A 26,634-nucleotide genomic window follows, 5' to 3' on the forward strand; every position below is an offset into this window, starting at 1 on the left:
GGGTGCTGGGAATTGAACCTAGGTTCTCTGCAAGTTCAGCCAGTGCTCTTAACTGCTGAGTCATTTCTCCAGTCCAGCTAAAGTGTTCTTAGGAGAACGCCTTCAAGAAAAATACGGTCCTGACTGACCTTTCTTAGGTGGAGGCCAGGACTGCAGGTGGACAGAGTCTCCACAGCCTCCCTTATTGCATTTCCCACCTCTGCATTTCCAGGAGACCTGAACTCAGGAGGGTATGCTCAGGTTTTAACAGAGGTGTCAGAGATGGTCTTCCACCAGATGGTATGGCCCCAGAACCACTACCTGCTATTGCCCCTCCTCGGACCAGTGGGCGAGTACATGACCCCCACACTGAAGAGGATAGGGACTGAACGGGCATTCTGGGGTTCTGTAGGTCAGAGGCTAATTCACAATAGCTTTGGAGGGCAGGGGAATGTAGCCATGTCTATCACAATATGAAATGCTCCCAGAGTCCCACACAGAATCTAAACAAGAGAAATGTTTAAAAAGTACACTAAAGAACAAAGATAGTCGGGTGGTGGTGGCACATTCCTTTAGTCCCAGCACTCAGGAAGCAGAGGCAGGTGGATCTGTAAGTTTGAGGCCAGCCTAGTCTACAGAGCGAGTTCCAGGACAGGCAGGGCTACAGAGAAACCCTGTTTTGAAAAAAAAAAAAAAGTACAAAGGTATGTTGCTTAAAGACCCAAAGCCACTGCCCAGCAGGAGAACGTCTATATAACTGAATATCTAGTCTGTGGATTGCCATGCACACAGTAGATCTACACATTCTGCCATGTCAAGATCTTGAAAACATGCAATACCATGACAAGCACAAGCTTAATTTTATAATTAAGTCTACATAGGATCCTTAATATAAAAGAAACCTCAGGGTAAATGACTACATGATAAGTAGCTGCCAGGAATTACCTCCTGGAGTACAGTGAGGGTCTTAACAGGCTTCCTCACGACAGAATAGAGGCTCCTATATTGTCTTAGTTTTAAGAAACAAGAATGGGTCCATGTTGTCACACAAATTGAATGAAGGACAAACAAAGGGCTTTGGGATGCCCAACTGGCATCAAAGGCCAAAGACATCGCCTGAGGGTAGAAAAATACCATGGGAAGACCTCCCCCAGCCACCCAAGACACATCATACTTCTTCCTCTTGCCAACCTGAGAGGAAGGTTGTTATGCACACTTCCCCCCAAAGAAGCCTATGGCCACTATAACAGAACTGATGGTTAAAAGTGGCCAGCAGACCACTCTCTCCCCATTGAGCAGCCTCTGATCCCTTGATAGAGCTCTGAGCCAGGGATCATATCATAACCAGCACCCTGAGTCTATCAAGACTTGAAACTGAAGACTCCTTGGGACATTCTCTCACACAAGAACCTCAATCAATGATTTCAGTAAAAAGCTGAAAGGCATCTTTTCCTCCTCCAAACTCCCTTATCCCTCTCTGGTCAACTCCTGCTCATCCTTCAAAACCAGGTCCAGGCACCCCAGGCACGTTCGTTTCTCCACACGACCCTCAGTAGACTAACCACTCTCCTGAGTCTCCTGCTGGCCTTGTTCTCTTTTGTTACACAGACTCACCCTAGACTCTGAAATAATGTGCCTCTGTGTATCTCTCAGTGCAAACTCCTAAGCTCAGCCCCAAACAAGGCACTCACTAGCCTGGGGCAAAGGCTTGTCCCTTATCTTGCTTATCAGGATAGTACCTGCCTGACTAGGTATCCAGGGCAGGGAGCTGCCTCACTGGGAAGCATGACATCACTGAAAGACAAGACAATGCCACCAATCTAAGGAAGTGCTCTAATGTCTGCTTTGCCACATAACCACAAATGATCCCACATGTCTCTTGGCTCTATCTTGCCTCTAAACCTACAGCACCAGCTGGCTACCATCTATTTTAACGAAACAGTTTTTTGTCATAACCACCATACAGTGTCATCCCAAGAAGTATGAAATGCTGCAAAACAGAGTATTTGACCCATGGTTCTGATGCTCTGCCCTCCTCTAGATACACATCCTTAATTTTGGTTCTATGTAGGTGCTTCATAATATACCTCCTAAAGGAATGTAAACAAACAGCTTTCACACTCACTAACATGGCTATTATCAACAAAACCAGGAAAAACAATGTCAGGGAAGGTATGGAGAAATATGACCCCTTGTGCACTTTTGGTACAAATGGAAAACAGAATGGCTGCTTCGGAAAACAGTATATAGGTGCCCCAAGAAATTAAAAGTAGGCCCACAAGCTGGGTGTGGTGGCACACATCTTTAATCCCAGCACTTGGGAGGCAGAGGCAGGTGGATCTCTGTGAGTTTGAAGCCATCATGGTCTACACAGCAAAGTAAGTTGAAGGACAGACAGTGTTTCATGTAGAGAGACCCTGTCTGGAAAAAAAAAAAAAAAAAGCTGGCTGGCTAGGGCTTGATGTATGAAATGGCTTGTGATGTTTAGTATTTGAAAAGTCAATTCTAATTTCAAATTCACAAATCTTAAAACGTAAAATGTAAATGTCTGGTGGAACCTGGAAGGAAACACAGTCAAGACTGAAGGAATAAGAATCTGCATAAATTTTCAGATGGAAATATTTTAAGGTTTACTGGAGATGTGACATTTTCACAGATCTTGACTATTTATGAACAAAGCTAATCACCGGAAACATTCACACAAAGCCTGTGGAATGCTGAGAGGTAATAAAGAAGTTGTTCTTACCTCCAAGACTAAAATGTCCTCTGTTCTTACATGTCTACCAGAAACCCAAGTGCTTCAATGCTAAGATATTCTGCTACTTTTTCTAACTAGCGATAGCATTAACATTTTTCATAATACTTGGTTTTACCCTCATGCACTTAAAAACAAGTTCTATTCAGCTCTTTGCTGCTCTTTTAAAGACTGCTGTCTTTTTTGTGTGCATTGTCATAAGTCACTGAGATATTTATCATCTCATGATAATATGAAGGTACCTTATCCTATTTGACAAATGTGGTCTGTGTCTAAGATGTTGATAATTCCTTGGAAGAAAAAAATGCTAATTTTTTTGTTTAAAAAAAGAAATTACACATGCACACACATACACATAAATTTTTAAAAAATTAAAAAGAAATGAAAAGTTGGAGAAAGAAATTAAAAGTTGGCTTACCAGATTACCCAGCAATTCTATTTCTGGCTATGTGCCCAAATGCATCAAAAGCAAGCATTCAAACAGATGTGTGCTGGAGAGTTTTATGTCAACTTGGCACAAGCTAAAGTTATCTGAGAGGAGGGAACTTCAATTAAGAAAATGCCTCCCTAAGATTGGGCTGTAGGCAAGCATGTAGGGCATTTTCTTAATTAGTGACTAATGGGGAAGGGCCCAGCCCATCGTGGGTGATGCCATCCCTGGACTAGCCCTGGGTTCCAGAACAAAACAGGCTGAGCAAACTAGATGAAGTACTCCACTAAGCAGCACCCCAGGGCCTCTGCATCAGCTCCTGCCTCCAGATTCCTGCCCTGACTTCCTTCAGTAATGAACTACAAGGTAGAAGTATAAGCCAAATAAACCCTTTCCTCCCCAACTTGCTTTTGGTTGTGTTTCATCACAGAAACTAACTAAGATAAGGTGTTTGTGCACCCTTATTCATAATGGTATTATTCAAAATAGTTAAAAGGCAAAATTAGCCTAAGTGTCTATCAGTAGATGAATGTATAACAGGATGTAGTCTGTCCATAAAATGGAATATTTATTATTCAGCATTTAAAAACAAGAAAAGCTGAGTGTGGTGGCACATACTTTTAATGCCAGCACTCAGAGGCAGAGGATCTCTGAGTTGTGGCCAGTCTGATTTACAAAGAGTTCCAGGCTAGCCAAGGATACACAGTGAGACCCTGTCTCAGAAAAAAAAAAAAAAAAAACAGAGTCTGACGCGTACTCTAACATGGATGAGCCCTGAAGATAGAGAACGCAAGTTAAGTCAACTTTTAAAAGATAAATGCTGTATAGTTTCATTTATATGAGGTTCTTGAGTGGTCAGATTCATAGACAGATTGTAGAATGGTATTTGCATGAGGATATGGAAAGTTAGTGTCTAAAGGACACACAATTTCTGTTAGGAAAGATTTTAAAAAGCTACTGGAAATGAATGGTTGTAATGGCTGCACAAGGACATTAAATGTGAATGTACTTACTACCATTGAATTCTGTATTTGAAATAGTTATGGTAAAAAATATTACATTATTTGCAAGTATATTTTGCCAAAATAAAACCACATGTCCGGAGCATTGCTCTGTATACTGGAGTGTGACTCAATTAGGAAGATGCAGTCGATTTTTAACGATCTTCCAGAAAGGTGCTAGAGACAAACAGTGTCCCATGTCACTTTCTCAGCCCTGACAGAACAGAGAACCACAGTCCCATAAAACAGCTGAGCACTTTCTTGGAGGGAGTCCTCAGCTTTACCTGGGTCCTGACCTGTGCTAGGTAGCATGCACACAGGGCAGAGAAGTTCACACCTGATCTCACTGACCTGGCCCATGTACAACTCCACATGAAGCCAGGGGAGATGGCTGACACCAGCAGGTTGTGCTGTGGGCCGCGCTGGGCTTCAATCCTGTTGGAGTATTTGATTCTAAGGACATCAAGAGAGGTAAAATCACACAGCCCATTTTTAGGACCACATCCTTAAAACTTCCAGAGAGAAAGCTGAAAAACAAGAAACAGGACTTGGTTCCAAACACGCGAGCTGTGCCCTGGAGCCTACAACCCACTGAGCACCGCAACGAGGAGAGCCAACTTCCCCCAACACTTCAGTACCCAGAGGGATAAATATGATTCCTCTCTTCCTCCCACCAGAACATTCTCAGGGCAAACCCCTAGTCCTCATCTCAGACATATTTTCCACATAGAAAATAGGGAGCCTAAAAGTATACGGACAGCCAGAGAGAGCACTCCCAACCCTATTCCAGAACCAAAGGCTAATAACCACACTTAAATAATCAGATATTTATCAAATACATATAAAAATGCCATATCACTGCAGATTAGGAGTTTTTGGCATCGGAAGGCCCCCAACTAGCCCCAAAAGGAGTTATAGATCCAAACCAGAAGCAAGCGAGGCCGCTACACAGGGCCACAGCATGTTGCCGCGCACAGCGGGGAGAGTACAGAGCAGCAGAGGTTTGCAGGGGCCTGAAGGGGAGAGACGGGAGGGACCCCAGTGCGGGAGGGCCTCCTGTACCAGGCCAGGTCATGGTGCTCAGGAGATGGGGAGTCCTGGGAGGTCTCCAACGGGTGTCCCCCATATGGGCACACAATGTAGAAAGGGAAGGAGAACAAAGGAAGGGCGCCAGCTAAGGGCTAAGTCAGCCAGGACAAAAACCAAGGTGAAACAAAGGTTGAGAACACTGAGAAGCCAAGCCAACAAACCAAACCCCAACAGTGAGGTCTGCAGACAAGAGACGCACAGAGCCTCTAGGTTCAGAGTGATTCTCCACCCTCCTCACCTCCCTCCTTTTGACACTGCTCACCCCTGGAGCAGTCTGTCTTATGTGTATATGAAATTGAAACGAATGCATCCCGTGGACACCTTTTTAGAAATGTGCCATTACAAGTGACATTTTCGGGTGTCAGAGTTAGTCTTGTCTGCTGGTGGATCGAATGTGCCCAGCTGACAAGTGAGAAGACTGTGACACCAACAATTATAGAAACAAACTCAACCTAGAATCTGGAAATCAAACTGTTCTTTCCCTCTCTTCCAGCACGTTCAGCAGACAATATGGTGGGCCCCTGGCAGAGGGCCCTCGCTTCTCAACCGTAGCAGCTCAGAAGACTGGAAGGCAGCCAAACTTCATGACCTTTCGGGGTAGCAGGTGGTGGAAATAGCATGTACAGGTATAGGATTTCTCAGGGCCAGAAGACAGCAGAAAACCTGTCAGAGTATCACTAGGATTAAGCACAAACAGCACATTGCCATGTGATTCCACTTAACTGCACTTCCAGACAGGCAACACTCACCTACAGAGACAGACAAGATCTGTGACTGCCTCAGCAGGTATGCTGACAGGGAGCCCGCCTGGGACCCGGCATGAAAAAAAACAAAAAAATCTTTCTTGAATGTGATTGATATTCTGTGTCTTGGCAGGGTGTAGACTACAAAATGCATACATCTGTCAAAAATGTAACAACTAAGATTGTATTTTCTATAAGAAAACCATACCTAAGACCCTCTCTCAAAAAACAAAAAAGGAGAATCCTATCTCAGTGAAAAACACCAGAAAGCAAATATATAATATTTATTATAAAATACAATAATAAATTTATTATACACACAGGTATAAATCAATGTATGAAGTGTGTGTATATGTGTATACACACATATAACCTGGATTCTTAAGAATACTCCTACAGAGGAGCACAAGTCTTAAACTAAAGACACCTTTTATCTTATGAAATTGGTTCCTTAAGTTGCAGGACTGGGAATGAACCTGAAGAACCTGTTGTTCAAATACATAAGCAAGTAGGACATGACCTACCCAAAGTCACCCAGCCAGGCAGTAGCAGAAAGTTAACCTATCCCAGGCTTCTCAGGTCCTAGCCTGAGATATATTTCCTGTTTGAAATGAGTGCCAGAAAAAGCCAATAAAACACAAGCTAAAGGTGATTTTAGGGACCAGTTTCATTTAAGCCATCAAACCTGAAGCTAGGCTGTTTTTCCTATCAAACAGTCTAAATCAGATTAGCTTTCAAACAATAAAAAGTATTTGCCTCCAAGAGAGTGAGTCAAGTGCCCCTCCATTAAACACCATCTTGATACTGCCTCATTGAGCCTCTCTACCATAACAACCAGCCAAATGACTGGCAAGAAACTGTGGGCAAATGAAAGCCCTGTTGGTGTCATAAAACTGACTCAGTACAGGACCTCGGGAGGACTCCTACCATGGCAGGAGAAACATGCATTGCCTTTGTTCAAATTCCTGGTACAATCTGGAGTAGTGTCTTCCGGTTTGTTTTCTGAGACAGGCTCTCACTGTGTAGCCTTGGTTGTTTGGAACTCACTATGTAGACCAAGCTAGCCCCTGAACTCATAGAAATCTGACTGCCTCTGCCTTCCAAGCTGGGAATAAAGGCATGTGCCACCATCCCCGGCATGGACAAGATGACTAGGAGTTGGGGACCTGAGTTAGTTTTTTTTAAGAGACATGGACTTGATATGTTACTCAGGGTGACCTCCAATTCCGGGCTCAAGTGATCCTCTCAACCCAGCCCACCTAAGTAGCAGACTACAGTGCGTACCACTGTGCCAGGCATGACATATTTTATTGTCTAGGGACCTAAGCTTGTAACTGAAGGCCTGTCCTCAAGGTTCATGGTTTGTAAATGCCAGAGTAGGGACTTGACTCAGGACTCCAAAATCTGTGCCCTTGACTCCTAAACTGCATAGCTCAGTGATTATTTATACAACTGGGTGAAGGGATGTCTGAATGACTTCAATGCCTGGAAATTTAGGAATAGTTGTCTTAAATCCAGATCAGTCCTCGCACCATTGATGATTCAGCCAGTTCTTCCTTGTAGAATTCTGTGAACAAGCATCCTCCCCCGACAGGTTTTCTGATGACTGATTTGACAATGTGCTTCTTCAGCCTCCTTGAGGCCTTCCACCCAAAGGGTTGTGGAGTCCACTGTGGGAGGCCAGCTCCCACCTTTTCAAGGGTTCTTATGAGGAGGAGAGAGGGATAAGAAAATATTAGATAGAAAGAGAGTGAAGAGGAGAAAGAAACACAGGATAGCTTCGGGACGACCTGGTCAATACCCAACAGCCTTTTCCATTTATTCAAAAGGACTTTTTATAACAATGCCAAGGGGCGGGGCAAAAGACCTCCCCCTTGCTAGATCAATGCACCCTGCACAGCCAAGTGCAGACCCTTCCAAACACCTGGTAACCACACCCCTGGTCAAATCATCCTCTTACGTAGCCCTGCTGGGTAAAGCAAGCTCAGATTCTCAGACCCTGAGTAAGTTCTCACTAGGAAACCTCTGTGGGTCTCCACAATCCACTCTCTGAGTCTGTCGAGGAACCACAGTTGTGGATAGAAGAAGAGAAGGATCTTAAGCAGACACTAGATTGTAAAATAGACCTTTCTCCAAGGTGTAAGCTGCTGTTCTAACCATCAGTGAAGTGCAAGTTTAGTAGTCTTGTAGGCATATCAAAAATTCTCTTTGGAGTTTTATTTTTAAATTAAGTGCAATAGAGAACAACTTACTCTAGCCTAGACCAGTCTTGAACGCACTGTAGCCCAGGCTGGCCTTCAACTAACTCAATAACCTCTTTGCCTAAGATGCATGAGTGCTGAAATTATGTGTGAGCCACCCCATCCAGCTTGAGAAAGGGATTTCATCTCAGAAAATTGGGCTGTCAATCTTTGAGAGCTGGTGACAAGAACAGGGACCCACAATAGAAATACTCTTGCCGGGCGTTGGTGGCGCACGCCTTTAATCCCAGCACTCGGGAGGCAGAGCCAGGCGGATCTCCGTGAGTTCGAGGCCAGCCTGGGCTACCAAGTGAGCTCCAGGAAAGGCGCAAAGCTACACAGAGAAACCCTGTCTCGAAAAAACCAAAAAAAAAAAAAAGAAATACTCTTAAGTATGTTCCTCCCCTGCTCCTCCAGAGAGAAATCCTCTAGTTCTGGTAGATCATTAGTCAAAATAAGAAAAGGTGGCCTCGGAAACTGTGTTGCTGGGCAGTTTGAAAGCTGAATTTGCTAGTGCCTTCCAGAGAGAGACTTAGTTTCTTAGGTTAACTTCTGAAATTCTTCTTAGATTTTTTTTATGTAGATGAGTGTTCTGCCTGCATGTGTGTGCATGTATACACCACGGGTATGCCTGGAGCCTGCAGAGGTCAGATGAGGGAGGGCTTCAATCCCCTGGACCTGGAGTTACAAGGAGTTGGGCCACCATGTGGGTCCTGTGAGAACAGTGTCCTTAACCACTACACCACACCTCCAGCCCCAACCTCTGAAATTCCTAAACCAGCAACTCAAAGAATTATAGGGTTCCAGATAAAAGTGCCCTAGCTTCCCTTGGCCTAACCCTCTCAATTGTATAGGGAAACAGGCCCAAAGAGGGCAGGCCTATGCTGTTTTTACCCTTACACACACTTCCGACACCAATATGTGGAATTTTTCCCCTGATTCCAACTGGGAACCCTATAATTCTGTTCAGTCCTATATTTCTGACCACTTGGAGTGGGTACAGACTCCACTGGGTAGGAGTTGATTCCTACACAACTATCCCCACTTCACACATCAGTGAACCTTAGTTACTACCTCTGTGCTTCTGAATAGCCAGCTCCAAGTTAGTTTATATATATATATATATATATATATATATATATATATATATATATATATATATATAAACTACCTGGAATTTTGTGAGAAAGCAAATTACGTTAACGAAGTATTTAGCCAAGAAGAGCTGGGGACATAGTTCAGTGGTTTGGTGTTCGTCTAGCATGCTCAAGACCCTGGATTTGAACTCCAGCACAATTTTAAAAAAAACAAAAACAAAAACAAAACACTTCTTTAGGGACAGGAGAGTACCTGGGGAGGGTACTGGGGTGGGTACTGGGGGAGGATACTGGGGGAGGATACTGGAGGTGGAAAACTTGAAGCAGAGAAGCAGAGCAGGAAGATGAAGGAAAGGGAAGCACAGAGAAAAAGTCAACCTACTAAATACATATACGAAAGCCACAAGAAAACCTGCTAATTAAAAAATAAAGTTTAAGACTGGGAGATGGTGGCACATGCCTTTAATCCCTGCACCCAGGAGGCAGAGGCAGGCAGATCTCTGTGAGTTTGAGGCCAGTCTGGTCTACAGAATAAGTTCCAGCACAGCCAGAGCTATTTATATACACAGAAACGGTCTCAAAGAACCAAAAAAGAGAGAGAAAAACCACACCAAGTGAAATAGACACAAAAGGACAAATCCTGGATGACTCTTCACATGAAACTCCTAGAGAGTTAAGTTCATAGTATCTGAAACAGAATGGCGGTTGCCAGGACGGGGGAGGGGGCCCAGGAGATGTTCTTTCAATTTGTGAAATAAAGTGGTCGGTGGTAGATGGCGGTGACGCTCCCCACAAAAATGAGCATCACTACCGCTGTGCCATGTGTTTAAAATGGTTAAATGGGGTGAAGGCACACCTCAGACATGTAAGGACCTAAGATCCCCCAAATCTACATAAAACTGCACGAGGGCCAGCAGGCAGAGGCAGACAAATCTCTAAGCCCCAAGCTAGGCTTGTCTACATAGCGAGTTCTAGGCCAGCCAGAGAGACATAATGAGACCCTGTCTTACAAAAAAAAAAAAAAAAAAAAAAAAAGGAACACCAGCAACGCAAAGACAGGAGGCCCACTGGCCAGTCAGTCTCGCATAATTGGTGAGCTTCAAACCAATGAGACCCTGCCAGTCTAAGGATGACACCCAAGGTTGTCCTCTGGTCTCCATACACAAACACAGGCACAAAAATGGTCCCAATGACAAACTGTGTCATATGCACTTTTCCTTTTTTTTTTTTTTTTTTTTTTTTTTTTTGGTTTTTGGTTTTTGGTTTTTGGTTTTTCGAGACAGGGTTTCTCTGTGTAATCCTGGCTGTCCTGGAACAAACTCTGTAGACTAGCCTGGCCTCGAACTCAAAGATCCACTTGCCTCTGCCTCCCAGGTGCTGGGATTAAAAGCGTGCACCACCACCACCACCACCACCACCACCCGGCTTTACCAAAATGTTTTAAAGAGAAAATGACTGGACACAGGTGCCTTCATAGAACACTTGGTCCAAACAGTGCACGAGAGAAACTGGGCCACAGCACCACATTTTGCTTTTCTGCTGGCAGTAACAGCACTGTGAGTTGCAAGGCAGCGCCAGGCCACAAACAGAAGGAAGCTCTCAGAAGGTGGCCTGAAGAGAGGAGGGGGAGCAGGCCCGGCGCTCCGATGGAGAAAATCAAAGAGAACCTTTTATCGGGAGAAAGGAATAGGGGCCAAATCTGAAACTGGCTTGAAAAAACCCTCTCTTCTAACCACAGTGAGGACCAGAGAGATAGCCCAGTGCTCATAAAGGCATGTGCACACAGGCTTGAGGACCTGAGTTCAATTCCTGGATCCCGTGGATGACAGAAGAGGACTGACTCCCAAACACCGTCCTCTGGCCTCCACCTGAGTACTGTGGCAAGCACACAACCACACTCACACACACATACATAAGATAAATAAATAAATAAATAAATAAAAAGATTAAACCAAGCTGGGGTGGGGGGCTAGAGAGAAGGCTCAACAGCTAGGATCGTTTACTACATTTCCAGAGAACCTGGGTTTGGTTCCCAGCACCCACATGGCAGCTCACAACCATCTGCAACTCCAGTTCCAGGAGATCTGATGACTCCTTCTGGCTTCCCTGGACACTACATACACATGGTGCACAGACATATGCAGACAACACACACACACACACACACACACACACACACACACACACACACACTATTAAAATTTAAAAAGGAAAAAGAAAGCTGGCCCAGCCCCCAAGACTTGAATGTTATTATATCCTTCCAAACTACTGGGTCGGTCAAAAAACTCTGGCTGACTCATCTGCCAGGCCAAGAGTAACATCACTCATGTGACACTCCTCAAAGCACCCTGTTTACCCCTCCCTCTCCCTGATATCCCACATCTTGGACATAACTAAGAACAGAAAGATAACACAGGAACATGCTGAGAGGTTAGAGGATGTTGCTTTCCAAGAAATGAAAAAAGACAAGAATAAGAAAAATCTCAAGGAATTTGTAAGAAAGTTTTGATGGAAACTTTATTCTCCTTTGCATTTTTCTGTTTCCTATTTTCTCTGTGGTTGTCACTGACTTTTGTTTTTAGAGCACAGTTAGTTATATGAGGATGTGAACTATCCCAAATGGTGCCCTAGGTGGTGGCACTCCTAGAGGCCCTGCTTGCATGTGTTAAACAGCAGAAGAGAAAGAGAAGCCGACCCCTCATGTCCTTCCAGTCTGGGTTCTATAACCTGTCCAGACAATGAAGGGTCAATGTTCTCAGAACCTCAGGCCTTGTCCCAGTACTCCAGTGACCTGGGCTTTTCATTTCTGATGGCAGATCATAGGGCATGTCCCTGTCCCTGACCTTGGAGAGAGTGTCACTGTCTGCAGCTAATTTCCTAGTAGGACCCACCTTTTTATTCTGCTTTGATGCTGAGAGAGGAGAATGATCGTTCTGTAACTGCCCAGAGCAACCCAGTGCAATTCCCAGAGGCAGAGTGCTGGGTTTAGACTCCAACTCCCTCACTACTAGCCATGGGACCCTAAGTAGGCTAACACATCTTTGTGCTGCCTTGATGGTTCCCATCTGCAAATCAGAGATAAAAACAGTATCTCTTTACGACACTGCTGTGAAGATTAAATGATTGTAAGATGCAAGGAGCCATTTTGGCCTCTGGCACGTAGGAATTTAATATTGAACTTAAAAAAAAAAAACCTTTAGCTACTCTTCTTAATATTCCTCCTCTTCTCTATTCTCTTACTTCACTAACCTGCCCCATTTTATCCAATCATTTTCTGTCTTATATGACCTAGATACCTGTCCAAGTTCTTTGTTGACTGACCATTCTGGTAAATGCTTAGCTATGCACGTACAGGTGGGCAATATAAAGCCATTGAATGCCTAAATAAATGAACTTGAAATAATCAGCCTTTAGAGATAGTCCCTACAAGTCCCTATTTTTTTGTTTTTGTTTTTGTTTTTGTTTTTGTTTTTGTTTTTCAAGACAGGGTTTCTCTGTGTAGCTTTGCGCCTTTCCTGGATCTCACTCTGTAGACCAGGCTGGCCTCGAACTCACAAAGATCCACCTGGCTCTGCCTCCTGAGTGCTGGGATTAAAGGCGTGCACTACCACCGCCCGGTGAGATAGTCCCCAAAAGTCCCTATTTAGTGTTTGAAGAAAGATAAAGAAAAGATGAAAAGAAGCCAACTATTCCATCTCCAGCAATGGTTCTCAAAGTGTACCAGCAAGAGCAGCAGCATGGACTAGGGAGCTGATTCGAAATACAAAGTTCCAGACCCTGCCTCAGAAACTCTATGAGTGAGGCACAGCATTCCAGCTTAGCAGGCCTTCCGGGTTCTGATGCTGATGAATTATGCATTCTGAGTCCAAGAAGTGCCCAGTGAGCACTGGCCAGGACAGAATTCCACGCTTCACTCTGCCACTGGCCTGCACGTCTCTTCTTTTCCCAGAGTCTGGGTTTCTTTAAGTCAGTGTTCTGGGGATTCAGTGATATTCTGTGCAGAGTCTGCATATTGTTGGTGCTTAGTGAGACAGTGGAAGTTCCTTTCAGTCTCCTCCTGTGTCTCTTACACAGTTGCAAAGACTAAAGAAAATGATAAAGCCAGAGGCTTTGCACAATTGCCAACTGTTACAACACTCAGCAGGACAACTGATTATTCTTGGTATAAAGAGCCAGGCTAGAGTTCATCATCTCCCATTCACAGGACACTGGGAAGTACTTCATGTCCAACACCACCTAGTCTCCAAACACAAACGCTGTGACTGATTATCTGCCTTCTGTCTGTTGCTGAAGTACTTCAAAGAAAAAAGATAATCTTTGAATTGAATACCTGAAAACATTTCTAGCCAATACAAGGAAAACGGCAGGCATCTGCAGGGCACCATGGACCTGACTTGGGAAATTCCTGATATACGGCATTCAACTTCATCCAACTCTGAATAGTAGGTTGAGATTGCACAGTCATATCTTGAATTTGTTTAATTTTTTTCCCACACTTCTTAGCTCCAAACTACACATTCTACTAATGAGCAACTTCCAGAACAAAGGACGGGATCCATACATGAAATGTACAAATAGTTATGTCAGACTGTGTTCTTGGCTGCCAGCACCACACAGGCAGCCTAAGTATTGAACCAAACAGCACCACATCAGAAGTCTACAAAAGTTTCTCCACCAGCTACTCCAGCCCAGGACATGTCTAGTGAGGATGTTTTCTCTCCATGGGCTCCTGGATAGTAGCTTTTAAATATCTGCACACCCACCTGCCTAGCATTCATAAGGCCCTGGGTCCAAGCATAACCCCACAAACACCTGTATTCCCAAGGCCTGGGATCTTACAGGTACTCAGAAATGACTAAGATACTTAGGCATGAAGCATGTGCAGCTAATGAGGACTTTATGGGTGGGGAAATGAAGTCTAGAAACTAAAAGTTGAAGCCAATTAAAGTCGCACTTAGCACTGGCTTCAAATCCTAGCACAGAAAAAAAAAGTCATCTTTGACATTGCCCAACCACAGGAGAGCCTCATCTTGTCACTCAACCACATTCCCCACAGCCACCTCTCCCCACTGAGTCTGGTGGTCAGATAAGCCCATGTCCTCTCCCCTTTCCCTGCTCATTCAGTTGTCCCCAGGTCTCACCAACCCTTCTCTTGCCCTAACGAGTCCCTCAGACTCAGAGGACACACCCACTCCTGTCCTCCACCATCTTCTGACATCCTCTAAACTCCTACAGCTCATCAGCAGTTCAGGCAGCTCCCAAAGTCCTAAAACCCCAGAACCAAAGATCCTGGCTCTCTCACCGACCAGCTAAGCAGTCACTTCACTCCTCTGAGCCTCAGTTTCCACATCTCTAAAATGGGAACAACTTAAGACAAAACAGCTGGAAGGAAAAAATGGTCCTTGTAGAATCACTTTTAGCTACTGTGTTAAACGTTTGTTTTTATTTTATGTGCATGTGTGTGTACCTGAGTGCATGTATGTGTACCACAAGCATGCAGAAGCCCACAGAGATCAGAACTGAGTGTTGGTTCCCCTGGAATTAAAGTTACAGGCAATTGTGAGCCACCATGTGGGTACTGGCATCCCATCCTGGGTCCTCTGAAAGAACAACAGATGCCCTTAACCTCTGAGCCATCTCTCCAGGCCCACAGCTGCTGTTATATTTTTTTTTAGAGATTTATCTATTTACTAATTGTATGTGTATGGGTGTCTTGCTTACACATGTCTGTGTGTCACGTGCATACTTGGTGTCCACAGTGCTAAAAGAGTCTCAGAATACTTGAGAGTGGAGTTACAGAGTTGTGAGCTGCCATGTGAGTGCCGGGAATCGAACCTGGGTCCTCTGGAAGAGCAGCCAGTGCTTTTAATTGCTGAACCATCTCTCCAGTCTTAAAGGGTTAGACTGTGGTTGCTATTTTTGCATATCATCTCCTCATCCCTAGAAGATACTCTGTTGCTGCTGATGGTGTCTTGAGATAGGGTCTCATGTAGCCCACAACAGCCTCAAACTCTCTATGTAGATGAAGCTGGCCTTGAACTCCTGATCCTCCTGGCTCCACCTCCTCCTGGGATTACTAGCATGTACCACCATTCCCAGCATATGCACTTACTTAAAAAAAATCACAGTACCCAAAATCATGTTTACTCTTTGCCACAATAGTACAGAATATCCATTAAAATTTCAATCTGTCAATTTATCATTTTTCCAAGCAAAATGACTAAGGCCTAGCTACTGACTATTGGCTGCCTAGCAACAGGGACCCTTCATCATCTTCATGGTCAAATTTATTTTTCTAAAGATCTATTTATTTATTGTGTGTATGTGTGTGTTTGCCTGTATGTATGTATATGTGCCACGTGCCTGCCACAGAGGCCAAAAAAGTGTGTCAGTTCCCCCAGAACTCCAGTTAGAGAAGGTCATGAACCGCCCTGTGGACACTGGAACTGAATGTGTTGTCTTCTGCGAGAGCAACACTGCTCTTAATAAGAACCATCAACCCAGCTCCTCAAGTGTCTTTTACAAGCAATAGCGGACCTAAGGCCTGGGAGGGTATTTTCCTTCACAGGTCATAAACCAGTCACATCACATGGCCTCCTCTGACAGAAAACACAACCCTGACTTAATTATTCTGTTGTGAACAGAAAGATGGCCCAATTCACTGAGTCTGCAATGTTCCAGATAAGATACCAATTGCTGGTAGACATCATCCTCTTCAAACGGCAGCACTCTAAACACAAGTCTCTCCCCACCCTTCCCTCCTTTTCACTCAGCAGACAGTCACTCTCGGGCTCAGAAGGCTTACACAATCTTCTGACGTTCTACAGCCAAGGTCATTCAACTCAGGTCACATCTAACACATTTACTTATTTACAGCTGTTCAACTACCCCTCTATCCCTTACTTATCCTTTTGACATGCTGCCCTTTGTACCTGCCAGCTTCCCTCCCCTAACCCTCCAAAACCCTCGAGTTCACTGGCTTGAATTCAACACCAACTGGACTGAGAAGCGAGTTTGGACTGAAGCGACAGAACACTTGAAGACAGGGGCAAAACAGGATCCCAGCACCCTCATCAGCCAGGTCACAAATGCCTGTAACTTTGCTCTAAGGGATCCAATGCCTTCCTCCACAGGCATCCACATACACACACAGGTATGTATACGCTCACACAGACACATGCACACACATACATAAATAAAAGAAAATCTTGTTGAAAAGAGAGGGGAGTCTGGAGAGATGACTCAGTGTGGTTAAGAGCAGGTGATGCTCTTCCAGGGGACCCAGGTTTTATTGCCAGCTCTCCCACGGAAGCTCACAGCTATCTGTAACTCCAGTTCCAAGAGATCCCACACCCCGTCCTGGCCTCTGTGGGCACAAGGCACACAAGTGGTGAATAGACATACATGAAGGTAAAACAAGCACATAAAATTGAAAAAAAATAGAAAGAGAGATACTCAAGTGAGCATCAGAGAACGAAGTGTTATAGAAGTGGGAAAGACTTTCAGGTCCCACTATCCATGATTATTTATAAAAGACACTGTCCCAAAAAGGAACAAAATGCCCCTAAAATGCCAGCTAACCAACAGAAGGAGCCTCGGTAAGTTCATGGGCCTCTCTAAAGACTGAAAAGTAGGCTATAAACTCATATGCAAAGCAAAAAAAAAAAAAAAAAAAAAGCAAATCTCTATTGCCTGAACTAGTCAGACTCATAAGGATAGTACAGATCCCTGTTCATACAAGACACTTCCAACCAACCTGCTAATATTTAATTTTTAAACATTTTTTTGTGTGAGTGTTTTGTCTGTATGTATGTATGTCTGTGCACTATTTACATGCCATGTATATAAAAGAGGCCAGCAGAGGGCAACAAATCCCCTGGAACTGAAGTTACAGCCTGTGTGAGCCTCTGTACAGGTGCTGGGAATTGAACCTGGATCAACAGGCGGCGCTCTTATCCGGTGAGCCAGCACTCCGGCTCCAAAACATCGTTTTGAAAGACACTAATCAGCATTTTTGACTGATCCCGTGGCATAAGTTCCTGCCTTGAGTGAAAAGCCAAATTGCTTGTTTATTATTTATTACTTGCAATGCTGGGGATCAAATCTAGGATTTTGTGTGTGCTTAGCTAGCTCTACCACTGAACTATGCCCCCCCACCCCGTCTGCAAGTGGCTTTTCCAGTGAGGAAACGTCACAGTGGCCACTTTGCCTCTGCTTTTCTTCATGTGGCATGCTGCCCATCTCTGGCTCCTTATAGTACTGACGGGTGATCTGAGTACTATACTACCAGCAAGACTTCAGTCTTGCCAATTTAATATGATGGGAGAACAAGGGTCAACATAAGGAGACACTGAATATCAGTGTAAAGTTCATAATAAGTAAAGTTAAAAACTTGAGAACTTGGAAAGTCCCACCACGTTTTATCCCCAAACACCTCGTGTGACAGACAAGAAAACGAGGTCAAGAGGAGAGTCCCTGGCAAAGTCACCACTGGAGCCCAAGTTTCCGGGTTCCAGTGGAGAGCTTATCAACAAGCAGCATGGCTGGCCTCCCTTCTTTCCTAGGAGGCTCTGCAGCCACGCCATCCCCTTGCCAAGACAGTCACCTTCCCGGAACGCCTCCCCCATTCCAGTCCCTCCTACAGCCTGGCTGAGTTGCAGCTCAAATTAGAAGTCGTGCAGCATGGGACATTTTCTGGGAGGGTGCCCAGCCTCAGAGTCATTGGTACCAATGAGTAGGGACGAGGATGGAAGAAAGAAGTGACGTTCCACAAAGGCTCTGGGAGAAAGAGGCCCTGGGAGCAGATGCAGCGAGATGCCTGGACAAGACTGCTCGCAGTGACATCTCCCAACACGCAAGGGTAAGCAGACCAGCATGGGCACTACTTCTAGGGAGAGACTTGAATGGCTGGGCCCTGATGGGTAGGGATGCAGGCGGCCTCTCAGAGTCCAAGTTGCACCTCCGGGGAGCCTCCTGGCAGGGTGAGGTGGCACCAGCGTCAGGCAGAGGCCCCGTGACAAGGATGCCCGGTCCACCTTTGAGATGACACCGCTTATTGGCAGAGGCCCAACCCGCACGTGAAGTGATCGCTGTGTCGGGGAAGAGGAGGAGGCCCTGGACCTCACCAGCCCGGCCAGCCGTTCTGTGGCTCACTCGACGCCTGCCCCACGCGCGGCCTTACCAAGACACTGCCCTACAGGGGTGCTGAACGGATTCCCCAGCAGGAACTCCATCTCTGCAGGCCTCGTTCCGGCCCGGATGCCTGTGTGCCGCGGGTCTCCGCTGCCCGCGCCGCGCTCTGCCCTGACTGACACTTGCCCCCGCCCCACCCTCGGGAACGCCGAGCGCCGGCCTGACCTCGCCCTCGGGGTGCATCTCTATTGGGCAGCGTCTGCCCAGCCCGCCTCCGATTGGACGGCACGCCACTCTCGGCGAAGTCCCACCCACCCCGCAGCGTCCGATTGGGCAGGAAGCAAGCTAAGTCACTGGGGTCCCCGTCAGCCGTAGCGGCACAACCCCCCCTGGACCCGCCTCCAAGCGGGGTGGCCGTTCATTTTGATTCATTAGCCTGTTGGTCCGTCTAGAGAATCCTTACTATGATTGGGTAAAAGGCGCGTCCATCTTCCAAATAAAGAAAGCGTAACTAGAAGTTGTCGCGCATTGACGGTGCCGATTGGAGAGACGTTTGTTTTCTTCAAGGCTGGTTCGCCGCCCAGAAATATGGTCACGTGACACCTCAACTTTCACCCAGGATATCTATTGCCTGACTTCCCCTTAGCAACAGAGTGGCGGTGCTTGGTTACCAAGCAACCAAGCGACGCGTCCACTTCAAGGAGAGGCCTTAGGAAGGTAAGAAGCAAGCAAGAGTCTAGGCTCCAAAACGACTCCAAGAGCAGAGGTTGCGTGATTCGTCTGTCTTGTAACTCTCTGTGAGGACTCCGACCTGGCCTTTCTCATTTGTAAAATGAGCACACATGCCATTTTACTGAGACTTATTAGGCCTTTGGAGAAGAAAATTACGTATAGATACTAAAGCCCGCAAAAGCTAGTAGGAAGAGCGTCTATCTGCCGGTTTCCTGGCCTGATCAGTTTCACAGAAAGACGGGTACCCCATTCTCTTGATCATCAATAAGTTACTTCATTTGATGCTGTACGAAGTGCTTGGGATGAGAATACAGATACTAGGGTTCCATATCAGTCGCTGTCAGTATTTCACTGTATGACCTTTTCCCCTCAAAGCCTCAGTTTTCCCATCTGGGAAGTGAGGGCACTAAGACACCTTTTCTGTTTTGTTTTGATTTTCGAAACAGGGTTTCTCAGTGTAGCCTTGTCTGCCCTGGAACTCACCAGGAAGGCCTCGAACTCACAGAGATCCTCTTGCCTCTGTCTCCGGAGTGCTGGGATTAAAGGCGTGTGCCACCACCACCCGGCCTAAGGCACCCTTCTTAATAGCTCCCAGAGTAGACATGTAATTAAATAAGTTGTGTGCACTGAGAGTGAGACAAGCCGTCAGCAGTTGCTTTTATTCTCATTATTTTATGGACAATAGGATATATATGGTGTTGTAGGTCCAACTGATCCAGGTTGTTGTTTCTCAGGAAAACTTGGACTTTCTCCCAGTGAAGAGCCTACCTGGTTGATTTGTAAGTAAAGCTTTCTGCTGCTTCTCCACATTCTATCTCTGGTCTTCACCAAAGACACTATCATCAGGCAAGTCAACCAGGCCCCCATTTCGATAAATTATTGATAACCCCCATAGGGGAGGATTCTTTGGGCCTTGTTTTAGGAAAAAACTGTTAGAAACATGAGCTGTGATAATGGTTGTTCCTAGTATGCTGGTTACAATAGAGTCATGATTAGGAAAATGGGTTCTGGTATATACAAGCAGTCTTTTGGGAAATCTGCATTTTGGTCAACCTAGGAAAGCCTTGATGTTACAAAGATCCCTACTGTGTGTTTTCATAGTTCTGCACATACACTAACTTGTCATTGTAAGTAAATATTGGGTTGAGTTATCTAATTCAAGTTGGAAATTGAAGACCTCTCTGAGTTATTCATAACTGTTGCTGTCAACCCCAAAAATCAGGCCATACCCCGTTAGTATTCTTTCTCAAGGTTGGTTATAGAGAGCTACTGGGATCTTGTAGCTCTCGTGAAGTTCTCTCTCCCCACGTACAGTTGTGCACAAGCCCATCTCCCAACATCTGGGCCCAGACAAACTTGAATTGCAACTTTACTCTCTTGTCTAGGCCTTCCACCATGCAAGGGTCATATAGACTAGGTCAGGCCAGGTTCCATGATGTGGAACTAAAAAGACTACCACTCCCCACCCCCTACCCCCCCATAAAAACTGTATGAGTCAGAAACGTCCTTTGTTCTCTGGATCTGAGGGAGCTAATGGAACTGGAAAGTCTGTCTTTTCCTTCAGGGCTCCTCATGGCTGCCTAGACCATGAGGTCATCTCCTCTAGTGTTCTCCCACTTCAGGGATCCTTAGAGCTCTTTGTGGCCATGAACCTTGAACTCTCATAGCAAAGTTCTTCTGAAGGGCAATTTATTTCAGCTTCTTTTTCTATTAAACTTTTCCTCCACCCCACTTTCTAACACTATTATTGGACCAATCAATCACTTAGCTTGGGTGTAACCTTCCAAACTAGATTCTGTTTCAAGCTGGGGATGATTAGTCCTACATATAAACTGAGTTCCTAGAGATGTCCCAGGCCCTCATATACTCCTTCCTTTCTTCTTCCCTCCCTTCTTCCTTGCTGGCTTTCTTCCTTTTGTCCCTGCATTGTCCTGGAAGCCCTGGTCCCTCCACCCAAACCCTACCCACTCAGAGAGTCTCAGAACAAAGGAAAGATGCCAAAAACTCTAGTTCCTGCATCCTTGGTGGCTACTGTAGCTTCCTCCCCTGAAGTTGCCAGCCGCTCCAATCCCCGCTGAACTGCTCAGCTTGTGACCATACTTGGGCACAAACCTACCTTGTGGTGGAAACATCATCACCCCTCGCATACAGTCTATAACACTTTCCTGCCCTGGCTTGGGTGCTCGACTTCTCTGGCCTCCATCTCTGGAACCAGAGACCCTGCCCAGGAGGAGTGGCTTTACTCAATATAACCTGTTGTTACACTTTTTCAGGTCAGCTTGATCTGGTTTACTGCATCAGCAGAGAAACTATTGGGGGAAGCAGGAAACCTATTAATAACGAGATTTTTAAAAATAAAATCTAATCCATCTCTGCGTTATAAGCCCTAGGAGCTTCCCAGCCACCATAGGATAGAAATGCAGTTCCAGCCCTGCATCACTTCTGCTTTCTTGCTTGGGGTCCTCATCTTGCAGTTCCCTCTTCCTGCTTTCTTTTCTATTTGTCCTTCAAATTGTGTCTTCCCTGGCCAGGCTAACCGTCCCTACTGAGTGCTTTCATAGTTCCCCATCCCTACTAACTTGTTGTTTGTAAGTATATATTGGCATGATTATTTAATTCATGTCTGAAACAGAAGACCTGTGTGAGTTGTTCATGACTTGTAGTAGTAATTCAGGATGGGTGTGGAGACTGAACAAGATCTTACAGAAATGCAGGGGGAAGGAATTATCTACCCAACAGGAACAAGACCAAGGTTTGAGCTGGTGGAGTTATTTTTCAAAAGATACACAGTCAGAACCACAGTTCTGCCCTGGGTGTGAACATTTAGCATAGATTAACACCAATCCTAAACTGCATAGAACCTGCTGGACTCGACTGAAAGCTAGCTCGACCTGTCACAGTTAATGGGCTTTGATGAAATGGAGGTCAAAGTTTTGACACCAGATTGAGTCATTTCCCAAAGTACAACACCTTTTTGTTGCTTTTTTTAAGCTCTAAATACTTTTCAGATAACATCTCACAAATGAAACACATTAAAAATTCCCCAGAAGTAAATTTTGAGGTTGGTGGTAAATTATGAGAAACTTTAAGGAAAATTGTTTAGGAAGAATAGGAAGCTGATGAGCACAAGAATTGCCCTGGGAGTTTGAATCAGTCAGTCACCCTGTGGAGGAGGAGTCAGCTGGAGAGAGCAGGAAGACAAGGCTGAAGGATGGGGGGCACAGATGGAGAAAAAGCAGGGACCATGGGAGATACCCAGATCAAAGAAACCGTCGCATCCAGGTAGAGCTTGGTGAGCCAGTGAGCTAGCTCACTGCAGTTACTACAGGATGATGAGGGACTCAAAGGCAGCTGCGTTGCTAAAAAGCCAATCCCAGCATGGGTGACAAATCATGGCAGTTGTGTCCTGGAGCTCTAAACCTAACTTACAAGCCCCTCTATCAAAGACTGCTTTTTCTTCCTCAGAAATTATATATAAACTCTGTTGTTGTTGTTGTTTGTTTGTTTTGGATGTTTTGTTTTGTTTTTGAGACAGGGTCTTTTAAATAGCCTTGGCTGGTCCTGGAACTCCCTAGGTAGACTAAGGCTGGCCTCAGACTTAAAGATCCTCCTGCCTAAAGCATGTGCCGCCATGCATGGCCTTATATCAACTCTTAAGTAGCCTCCTAGTATTGTAACTTGGTGAGCTTCCTGAGCCTATGAGTCACTCTCCCTCCAGGAAGGAATGTTTTAATTCAGAGGAAATGGCTACATGACATTGGGTAGGTGAGTGGAAGGGCAGGGCACTCACACACGAGTTAGTGACATGGGAATCTTTGACCAGGGATAGTGGAAGAACAGAAAGTGAAGACTTATATATGCTGCATTCAAATGGATGGTAACCGAGCAAAGAGGGAGGCCATCTTAGAAGGAAGACAGATTGTCAGGATTCCTGCTAAAGCAGTCTCAGGCGTTGCCCTGGCCCTGGGGAGTAGAAAGCAGAGGGAAGCCCACCTGGAATCGAGATGGGGAGGACCAGAGGTTCAGGGAGACCTGTGACCAAAGGCACAAGGTAAGAAGGGAGGTGAGAAGCAAGTGGGAGCAGAGGGGAGGATGGACTCCCAGAGTGTTCCGAAGGCCGAATTCCAGTGGACTGCCAGGAGCATGTGGCCCCGCCTTTCTGGGGTTGGAAATGATCACAGTGAGGTCTGAGCAGCTGCCCTCCAGGGCTGTAATGCTACCCAGCCAAGCATAGCAATCAAGTACATTTAACCCAATATACAGATCCCTGCCTTTACCACAGTGCCTCAGCAGATCCCTTTGGGCCATTAGCAACCCGATTTAGCTTAAGTAACAGAGAAATTAATGTGAGAACTCCAAAACTGCATAAAGAGACACTAACATGTACACAGCCTGGACTTAGGGAAGCAGCAAGTAAACACCTGCTCTGTGTGTGTGTGTGTGTGTGTGTGTGTGTGTGTGTGTGTGTGTGTGTGTGTTCTTGCTCTCTACCTCTCTACCCATGTGCCTGGCGAGTGCTAGTTACATAGTTCCTCCCTATGTGAGCACCCAGCTCATGTGGTCACGCTCATTCTGAGATGCCAAGGTTCCCATTTCTCAAGGGAGAACATGAATGGCCGTCTTGGGTCAATGGCTCCTCCATGCATGACTGTCTGCCTGGGGGTGAGGTACTCCCAGGAGGGCCACTGCTGGGAAGGCTTAGGGCAGCCTTCCAGCAATGCATTTGCCCCAAGGAACAGAAGCACGGGATGGGAGTGGGCAGCCTGTGGCCTCCTGACAGACCAGGACACCATGACAGACACAGCCCAATTCTGTTCTCAAACCAAAGGAACAGTCTGTGAAGAGGAACGCAATTTCTCAGGAAGGATGAGCCGGTCATATGACTCGATGGATCCGAAAGTGATGGACGACGACATGCTCAAGGCAGCTGTTGGGGAACAAGGCCCCCAGGAGGAGGCTGGGCAGCTAGCCAAACAGGAGGGCATCCTCTTCAAAGACGTCCTGTCCCTGCAGCTGGACTTCCAAAGTACGTATCCTGGGTGCCAGGAGTGTGGCCTGGGTGTAGCAGGGCCTCCCTGACTATCTCTGCCCTATTTCAAACCCCCAAATTCCACAGTCAGGGGTCAGTGCATAGGGGTGTCAGAGCCCACCAGGCACAGGAATGGGAGGGGCACGTGCTGCATCAACCCCATCCAGTAGCTCCATAATTTGTCCACAATACTCCTGATTCTGAACAAGAACAGAAAAAAGCCTTCAATCCCAGCACTCGGGAGGCAGAGCCAGGCGGATCTCTGTGAGTTCGAGGCCAGCCTGGGCTACAGAGTGAGTTCCAGGAAAGGTGCCAAAGCTATACAGAGAAACCCTATCTCGAAAACAAACAAAAAGAACAGAAGAGAAAAAAAATGGAAAAAAAAGATAAGATTGCCCTGCTCCAAATCTAAGTGAGCCCCAGAGACCATGCTTTTTCCACCATCTGACTCTACACTGACTTGGAATGGAATCTTTCATATGGAATGAAGTCCTTGGAATGGAGGGATCCCTGGCGGACAGAACCAAGGAGACCCCCCATTGCTGGTGCCAGGGTAGGAGTGCCGGGAGAAAGAGGTGGAGCCAGCACTGGTGGGAGTGCTTCTGGGGTAGGGTGTCCAAAGAGGAAGGGCATAGAGAGCCCTGAAGCGGGGAGGCACCCTGGGAGTGACAGGGCAGCCCAGTGGAAGATATAGCTCAGGACAGGCCGAGACTTAGTGTCTCAGCATCCCCAACTGCGAACCGGGAGCAGCTCCTTGTCCTATGTTCTGATTGGGAAGATAAGTTCAATAACATGTGCCTGGGTCATGCTAGAAGGCCAGTGAGTGTGACCCAATGAGCCAGGACAGAAGCCAGAACTGAGGGAGGAGAGAGCTTCGGTTGGTACGTATCTCAGTACTCAGGGTGCAGAGGCAGTAAGACCTCCAGTTCAAAGCCAGGCTGGGCTACATAGTGAGACCCTATCTCAAAAATATAAGGACTGAGTAGGGGAGGGCTGGCTCAGTGGTTAAGAGCACTGGCTGCTCTTCCAGAGGATCCAGGTTCAATTCCCAGCACTCACATGGCAGCTCACGCTGTTCTGTAACTCTAGTCCCAGGGATCTAATGCCCTCTTCTGGCCTCCACGGGCATTGTATACATGTGGTACACGCACATATATATGTACAGGCCAAACACCCATGCATATCAAATAAAAGTAAAGGAACATATATATGAACTGAGAAAATGGATCAGTAGTAGAGGGCTTACGGTGCATGAGACTTAATCCCAACATTGCCAAAAAGAGGAGCAGGAGAAAGAAGGAGGTGGGCAAGGATCCCGAGCCCTCTGTGTTCTGAGTAGGTAAGGTCTCGGAAAGTGGCCTGATGTCTGAGGCCCCAGCTGTCTAGGCATTTGGTCAACAGCAAAGATGCAGAATCCCATGCCAAACACTGGGGATAGCCATGAGCAAGCAGACCTGGCCTTGTGTAAGTCCAAAGCGGCCCGCGCCTCGAGTATGGCCTCCAGGGATGACCCAGCGCTTCTTACACCTTCCCTGGCAGGAGGGATGAATGGGGAGCGGCCACTTCCTTCCCACCTCCCCCACCTAATGGGCATTCCGCCAGCACTGAGCAAGCGCCCAAGAGATGCCAGACGCTGTTCCAGGCGTTCCGATTCAGCACAGTCCAAAAGACAAAGACCCTTACCGTATGGGGTTGGTGTGAGGGAGACAATGAGACAAGGAAATTAAAACGTTACAGGCAGTGTGTGCTGTCGGAGAGACAAGGCAAAGGAAGGAGAAAATGGACATGGGAGTTGGGCACAGAGCCTTGCCAAGGTTAGACCCGAACAAACACTTAAAGGAGATGAGGAAGGGAACCATATGGAGATCTACACGGTGGGGGTGGTGTGTGTGTGTGTATGTGTGTGTGTGTGTGTGTGTGTGTGAGAGAGAGAGAGAGAGAGAGAGAGAGACAGAGAGAGACAGAGAGAGACAGAGAGAGACAGAGAGAGACAGGGAGCAACCAGTGGAAGGTCAAGAGGTAAGCCAGAGCCAGAGCCAGCCTGAGAAGGCCTGCTGAGGAAGCCAGGGTGTAGACAGGCCAGGGAGAGCGTGTCGTCAGCTGGTGCTTGTCTCCGACAATGAAATGTATTTGGCTTTCATAGTGAGTTGTGATTCCCAAGTATCCTGAGTAGAAACAGGATAGGGTGGGACTTGAGTTCTCACAGAATCCTGCTGGCTACCTGCAGGGGCAGGGGAAAACAGGAATCGAGTGATGGCTACTAGTGTGACCGACCCAGAGAACAATGGTGATGGCCTTGCCAAGGTAGTGGTCACAGAGGTGGAGTTGGTGGCTGTGGGAAGGATTAAGTCAGCCTTTGGGAGGGAAGGTCATTTGGAGCTGTCAGAGATATCCTTGTTTGTTGGGA

At 46.3% G+C, this 26,634-nt stretch overlaps 2 protein-coding genes across 14 annotated transcripts in view; one reads left to right on the forward strand and one right to left on the reverse strand.

The window, feature by feature from the left end:
• The window catches only part of Tom1l2 (target of myb1 like 2 membrane trafficking protein), a 126,772-nt gene extending 107,686 nt beyond the window's left edge, over positions 1-19,086 (reverse strand). For 3 of the 7 annotated variants that reach the window (XM_006973610.4, XM_006973609.4, XM_042284133.2), the window contains exon 1: positions 18,516-18,674. In XM_006973610.4, the coding sequence (XP_006973672.1) occupies positions 18,516-18,567 (52 nt within the window). In that variant the 5' untranslated portion in view covers positions 18,568-18,674. Of the gene's footprint in view, positions 1-18,515; positions 18,716-18,929 lie in introns of those variants that run through there. The other 4 variants (XM_076542489.1, XM_042284132.2, XM_006973611.4 and 1 more) reach the window with 4 other exon arrangements.
• Drc3 (dynein regulatory complex subunit 3) overlaps positions 17,685-26,634 on the forward strand; it is a 41,339-nt gene continuing 32,389 nt past the window's right edge. The window contains exons 1-3 of one of the 7 annotated variants that reach the window (XM_076542493.1): positions 17,686-18,194; positions 19,933-20,044; positions 24,027-24,224. In XM_076542493.1, the coding sequence (XP_076398608.1) occupies positions 24,065-24,224 (160 nt within the window). In that variant the 5' untranslated portion in view covers positions 17,686-18,194; positions 19,933-20,044; positions 24,027-24,064. Of the gene's footprint in view, positions 18,195-19,045; positions 19,184-19,270; positions 19,440-19,932; positions 20,045-20,694; positions 23,250-24,026; positions 24,225-26,634 lie in introns of those variants that run through there. The other 6 variants (XM_076542492.1, XM_076542491.1, XM_076542497.1 and 3 more) reach the window with 6 other exon arrangements.

The sequence above is a fragment of the Peromyscus maniculatus genome, chromosome 8 (assembly GCF_049852395.1).
Source record: "Peromyscus maniculatus bairdii isolate BWxNUB_F1_BW_parent chromosome 8, HU_Pman_BW_mat_3.1, whole genome shotgun sequence".
Classification (NCBI taxonomy): domain Eukaryota; kingdom Metazoa; phylum Chordata; class Mammalia; order Rodentia; family Cricetidae; genus Peromyscus; species Peromyscus maniculatus.